Raw genomic sequence first — 6,917 nt, forward strand, 5'->3', positions numbered from 1 at the left:
AATAATCACATTTCATTATGAATGGAAGTCTGTATGCAGCATTAAACTTAGCTGCAAAACAAATAAAGTAAGCTTCATTAAATTCAAACTAACTCCACTCAATATGTGAAGATTCAACTGTCATTTATGAACTACTGGTGCCTTCTGACAAACTGGGATACTGATGAGTAAAGTCTATTTCTTATAATATATTTTTTTTACCTATTTTATTATCTATAATAATATTTTAGCAATTATTTTTAAAACTGTGTTAGTAAAACTCAGTTCTAGAATTGTATGTATATATTTACTTGAGTAAATCCTTGAATAAAGTCAATGTCATCTTTGCATGCACAATCCCAGCTGTCAAATTAGCTTTTTACATCCCCACCTCCAGCTGTCCTTTGTACGTACCAGGCAAAAATATTGTGTACAAATAAAAGTAAACTCATTCCAGTTAGAATGAGTTCTGAGCATTTCTTCCTCCCAGTGCGGCAAAAGGTTAAAACAATATACACGGCTCAAAAAATAAAAGGAACACTTAAAAATCACAGTGTAACTCCAAGTCAATCATTCCTCTGTGAAATCCAACCATTCACTTAGGAAGCAATTTCACATGCTGTTTTGCAAATAGACAACAGGTAGAAATGATAGGAAATTAGCAAGGCATCCCAATAAAGGCGTGGTCCTGCAGGTGGTGACCACAGACCACTTCTCAGTTCCTATGCTATCTGGGTGATGTTTTGGTCACATTTGAATGCTGGTGGTGTTTTCACTCTAGTGGTGGCAGACAAGAGTCTACAACCCACACAAGTGGCTCAGGTAGTGCAGCTCATGCAGGATAGCACATCAATGCGATCTGTGGCAAGGTTTGCTGTGTCCATGTTAGAGTTATCCGTCTTATCCAACATTTATAAAATAGAGAGATATGACATGAAGCAGTTGAGCTCTTTTTATATAATAAAGGGCGGTACATTCATCACAGGATCACACCATATAAGCTTATAATTTGCATGTAGGGTTGTCTCTTGGTAGACGCTCCATCGCAAGGTCTTCTTGTTTTCTTGCTTCGCTGCGGCTGCAGGCCTCCTCTTATCAAGTCGCGGTCATTCTGTTCTGCAAACAACCTTTAGCCCACCAGTTTCTCATCCAAGAGACTAAAGATTAAATATAGTGCGCATATTAAAAAGAATAATACAGTTTAATACATGTGAGATATAAATGTCAAAAAGGAAATAAAAGGTAATTGCATGATAACTTATATATATTTTCCAACAGTCCAGAACATGGAGCCGCTACCAGGAGACAGGCCAGTACATGAGGACACATGGAGGTGGCCTTAGGAGGGCAACAACCTAGAAGCAGGACCGCTACCTCCGCATTTGTGCAGAGATTCTCATGAGATCCTTGTTGGGAGGCCATACAGGCACATGGAGGCACACACACTACTGAGCCTCATTTTGACTTGTTTTAAGCAACGTCATTATAACTGCGTTTCCCCAACATTGTTGAATAGCAACCAGAAATTTCCATCAGAATTAAATCTCACTTCTACGTGTTTTCTTAGATCAGATGGTGAAATCTTGTAAGATGAAATCTTATTTTTGAAAGTAAAAGAGATCTTCTTCTTTTATACAACTTGGAAAAAAATCTCTGAAAGAAGGTCATGAATGTTCTGGACTATAGCAGGTCAATAGCCACATGCTGTAATTGTATAGGTGCACTTATACTCATTCTTATGAGGCGTCACAGGACACACGGGACGTGTGCATTTCTCCGACACCGTGCGCCGCACCGCATCTTAGTCTTGATCTTTCTGGTCAAAAAAGGAACGACTGCCTTTTGAGAAAGTAGTAAAGTAAACTTTTTACAGTAACAAATTACATTTACTTTGTTTGGATATTACTAAGTTGTTTCTAAGTTGTTTATGAAAGAATTTCTCAGTATTCCTAACCTAAACAAATCAATTAGAGACATTGTTCACTGATGGTTCATTAGTATAATTAGTAATTGCATTCCTGTTTGATGGAAAAGTTCAGAATGAAAAGATTTGTGTGACTGTTGGCTTCTCCACTGGATATTGTGGCGGCACTGTTTCTCACTCTCAAAAGCTCCTTCTCACTGTCTTTGGGTCTCCTGGGCAGCGGCATCTCTCACAACCTCAACAGCCTTGTCTTCCATGCCTGCAGTCTCCAAGACACACATGAATGTAAATGCCACACATGCACATGCAAAGTAAAACTTCCCTAAAGTGGACTGAGCCAGCGGACTGGCAGTTTTTCTCTGAACACATTGTTTACTACTTTCTCAAAATGTAAAATGTAAATGTAAAATGTTCTGCCGGGTGATTGTCCAGCGCATTAAATCCCCTCTGGCATTAAAGAGTCTAGTTATGATACCTGAAATCAGATTAAAACATTTATAATGTAAAAAAAAACACCGCCATCTGCAGAGATTATGATGCCACAACACTTATTAACACAGTTTCAGGAAGGAACTTTTATGAAGACAGGATAAAAAGGGCTAACTGTATTTTGAGATTACATGAGTAGTGAAACGCTTGCTGGAGAAAAATTTAAAAAATTGAAATATTCATACCCATCGTCTGAGAGGGTCAGCTTGAGTGTGTAATTGAGAGCTACGGGCATGGCTCAAGGCTGTCTGTGGAGAAAGTGCGGCTCGACTTCTGGGCAAAATATTTACATTAATTCACATCTGCTTGGGACTCCAGCACCTAGGACAGCCATGCATGAAGAATACCAGAAAGGAAGAGCTATATCTATAGGATTACAGAATGCAAAGCTTCCTTCATGTACTCCACAGATAAAATAAATCAATTCCTTAAACATAAGCTTCTCAGCATTTTTCTTTTGTTTAATACTGCCTGTCTTCAATAATCACATTTCATTATGAAGGGAAGTGTGTATGCAGCATTAAACTTAGCTGCAAAACAAATAAAGTAAGCTTCATTAAATTCAAACTAACTCCACTAAATGAATCAACACTGACACTCATTTTAACTTGGTTATTTTAAACCAACGTCCGACGTCCCTTCGTCTGTCACTTACTGTCTTACGCTGACATCTAGCGGTAGTGACAGGAAGTGCAGGCGCCCTCGTTCCTTTCATGACATGACGAGTCAAAAGTCGCAGCTAATGGATTCGCTACCTGGTTCTACTTTGTTAAAAATGTCACCACAGAACCTGTAAAATCTGCTAATCTACTGAAAAAAAAAATATATATATATATATATATATATATATATATATATATATATATATAAAAACAAAGACACATTTCTTCATGAAGAGACAGCGGAACGTTTTAATGCTGCTTCTGCGCACAGGTCCTGATCTATTTTGCTTGGAGGAACATGCCTTATTATTCCAAACACATTATTTAGTGAATACCGCATGCCTATCACTATCGTTTAATGAGCTCAGGAACTGGTTTTCACTTTATTGTACATTTGTAGAGTTTAAAACGAGTTTGGCCAAATGACCAACGCACCTGAGGGGAAATACTCCCGTAACTAAATGGAGGGGTGGCGAACTTTCGTTTTTGGCAGCAGACTAAAACTTTCGGTTTCTGTTCAGGTGGAACTTCTGCGCCGGCTTTCGCTTTGGCTTCTGCTCCGTCTTCTCGGGAACATTTCCCCGTCGACACCGAGACAGCATGGACGACGGCGGCGGGTCAGCCTCGGAGAAGCGGCGGGGAGACGCCGGCGACTCCGACCGCCAGTACGACTCGACGTGGGATGACGAGGAAGACTCGGGCGAGGTGATCATTAGATACGGAAAAATGGGGAAGCAGCGCTTATATTGTATTCGGATGCGTCTCTTCACCTGACAAGACAGGAGCTTGTGGTGGCAAATTTACAGGCGCCTGGTTCTTAAACGAAGGACCGGGGTCAAAGGTCATAATGATTCACCCTAAATTGGACCCTAAAAAGGCTACTACTGGGATGTAGGCTAATGCAGTGTTGCCCAATCCATCAACCACCTTAATCATTAGGCCATGAAGCAAAGTGAAGAAGAATTAACACTCATTTGGAGTAAAAGATTTTCGGGGGAAACATTGGACTAAAAGGGCCCCTATAAATCTTGGCCGTGACCTGGAAAAAAATTATTACGTCAGATGTGTTGTACAAGAGACACCTTAAATGCTTTATATAAATCAATTCATGCTAAATGTGCAAAGTCATCGGTCCCACTTTTATTATTGCATTGCAGACCCAGTCCAGCGATTGGAGATCAGAAAGACCCTCGAAGATTCACAAGAGAAGGAACATGTATGCTGCGCGCGATATGCAGATATATCGACATGATTATCCCGTGAGTGTGCACCCTCCAGCACTGTATCGATGGGCAGGATTTTGCTGTGGCATTCACGTCATTCTTCCATCTGACATTTCAGGGACAGTTTTCAGATGAGGAAGAAACTCTGGTTTGTGCTTTCTTTCATTCTCTAAGAAATAAGTTCTGAAAGACCGTTTCAACAACAAGTTGCACTTTCCTCTTCCATTTTTCAGGAAAACTACAACTTAAAATTCTACCGCAATCAAATCCATTCTTCTCCTGACTGTAAGCATTTAGAAAATAAAACAAACATGAGGCACATTTTAAACTACTTTAATATGATATTTAATAATCCCACCTCATCACCCCCATCCTTCCAGGTGTCTACATAGATGAATTTCATGAAAAATGGGAACGAGATTACGACAAGCTTGAAAGAGTCCACTCCTACATCCAGTGGTGGGTTTTGGGTGGAAGGGGGATATACATGTGTATACACATGGGGTGTTGAAATTAATCTCATAATCGATACAGCGCAGTGCAGGATTTAGTAGATTACATCATAATGACGTTGCTCTGTGATTTTCTGGTGGCAACATAAAAATTCTAATTTAAAAAGTAGTGCTGGTAGTGATGTGGCGGCCTGATCTGAGTACAGTGGCGCTCCGACGTTCGAAATGAACGACCTCTGAAAGCTGTACGTGTTTTTAATGCCAGTCGCTGTTTAACGTTAATCAGGATTTCAACAGAAATTGACTCAAAGACAGTGTTGCATGCAGCGTTTATTTGACATCATCCGAACGCTGGTGCTGACGCTTTGATTTGCTCGAATGAGCCGAAGAACGGTAAGCGTTCAGTCTGCGCATGCTAGACTCCATTAATAATTGATGCATTGATAATCGCAATCAAATCACCCGAGTTTTTCACACCCCTAGTGTATATGTGTGAGTGTGTATATATACATGCACACAAATATTGTGCTTTCTCTAATATATGAGTAAACAAATCAATCATTCCCCACTAGGCTGTTTCCAATTCAGGAATATGGAATGAATTACCTTTCACATAAACTCACTAAGAATGAGATTCAGGTTTGTAAAAAAAGATTCATAATTCACAACACACACACACACACACAACAATTGAGAATTATTATTATTTTTTTTTTTTTTTACAAATGAGTTGCATCACCTCCCCAGGGTTTTAAGGCAGAAAAGGAAGTCAAAGACAGACTGCTTAAATCATACAAGCTCATGCTTGACTTCTACGGCATACAGCTGGTCGACGAGAAATCGGGAGCCGTGGAACGTGCAGCGAACTGGGAAGAGCGATTTGATAACCTGAACAGGTTACCTAACACTTTTTTTTTTTTTTAACTTAATGAACTTGTTTGCCCATAACTGTTACCGTTTTAAACCCCACTTTTTTTAATGTAGGCGCATGCATAATAATCTTCGCATCACGCGCATCCTGAAGTGCCTCGGTACGCTGGGTTTGGAGCACTACCAGGCACCTCTGGTGCGCTTCTTCCTGGAGGAAACTCTCACTAAAGCAACCCTCCCCAACGTAAAGACCAGCGTTCTTGACTACTTCATGTTTTCGGTCCGCAATAAGGAGGAACGCAAGGAGCTAATTGAATTTGCGTTCATGAACTTCGAGCCGAAAGAAGATTTTGTGTGGTGCCCAAGGCACGTTCAGAAGAAGCTGCTGAGAAAACATAATAGTGGGGGTGAGAAGGTAGAGGATAGCAACCAAGAGAATGAGAAAATGGAAAAAGAAATCAATGGTAGCAAGACAATGTCATTGGGAAAGGGAGAAAATGAAAAGTGCACTCGGAGAAATGATGAGAATGATGATGATGTGACAACTTGCCAGGAAGCGTTCACTGGGAACAAAGAGCATTCAACCCAGCAGCAGCGTAAGAATGAAAACAGTAATGGTGAGGAGCAGGAATATCAAGATGTCACCACTGTAAAGGATCCAGGACCTTTGAGTGTCATGTCAGAGTATCAGGCAGCATCAGTTGATCTGAATGTAGAGTTGAATGATCACAGAGATGAAGTTCATAGCGTTTCCCAGAGCAGCTCAGAAAGCAACACAAGAGAGAACCAGACAGCCAGCTCTGATGTGTTAGTCCTCGAAAACACAGATCAAACACATCAAGAGACAGGAGAGGAAGAAACAGACCAAAATAATTCTGAGACGGCTGAAAAGACAGATGAGCAACATGGCAGTAATGATGGAGAGATACAGAACGAGGTTTTAAACAGAGGTCCTGAAGCAGAGAACGTGAAATCTGCTGAACGCGGTCTTCAGGAAAATGATACTAATGACAAACTTTAAAAAAGATGAAGAGACTGTCTAGGGGGCCTGAGAGACTTAATTAACAGTAAAAGCTCTTCAAATGATTTTAAATCTTTCAAAAGTGTGGGTGTAATAAGTGTTTTCATTGAAATACTTTCAAACAGTTATCTGCGTTATTTGTACATTTTAATAAAAGTTATTTCCTTCAGAGAAAAAAAAATCTTGAAAATGCTTTCACTTTTTTCTTACCAATTTTAGTGTAATTTTTTACTGGAAATAAAATAAATATCTAAATTACACTGGTATGTATTAATTATTCTCCCCATTTATCATTTG

At 39.9% G+C, this 6,917-nt stretch overlaps 1 protein-coding gene across 1 annotated transcript; it reads left to right on the plus strand.

Annotated features, from left to right (window-relative positions):
- Window positions 1-3,536: 3,536 nt before the first annotated feature.
- On the plus strand, window positions 3,537-6,855 carry LOC114800935 (opioid growth factor receptor-like protein 1). Its single transcript, XM_028998863.1, has 8 exons — window positions 3,537-3,759; window positions 4,212-4,313; window positions 4,396-4,425; window positions 4,511-4,562; window positions 4,658-4,736; window positions 5,302-5,368; window positions 5,477-5,625; window positions 5,714-6,855. The coding sequence occupies exons 1-8, from the start codon at window positions 3,655-3,657 to the stop codon at window positions 6,618-6,620; spliced, it is 1,491 nt and encodes a 496-aa protein (XP_028854696.1). The 5' UTR covers window positions 3,537-3,654; the 3' UTR covers window positions 6,621-6,855.
- The last annotated feature ends 62 nt before the right edge of the window (window positions 6,856-6,917 follow it).

The sequence above is a fragment of the Denticeps clupeoides genome, chromosome 12 (assembly GCF_900700375.1).
Source record: "Denticeps clupeoides chromosome 12, fDenClu1.1, whole genome shotgun sequence".
Taxonomy (NCBI): Eukaryota; Metazoa; Chordata; class Actinopteri; order Clupeiformes; family Denticipitidae; genus Denticeps; species Denticeps clupeoides.

Bases quoted from the DNA above. Each gene is read 5' to 3' on its own strand.
- LOC114800935 (XM_028998863.1), top strand. From the start codon at position 3,655: ATGGACGACGGCGGCGGGTCAGCCTCGGAGAAGCGGCGGGGAGACGCC. The intron at 4,314-4,395 runs GTGAGTGTGCAC...CTGACATTTCAG, and splicing joins TATATCGACATGATTATCCC to GGACAGTTTTCAGATGAGGA. The intron at 4,426-4,510 runs GTTTGTGCTTTC...TCCATTTTTCAG, and splicing joins CAGATGAGGAAGAAACTCTG to GAAAACTACAACTTAAAATT.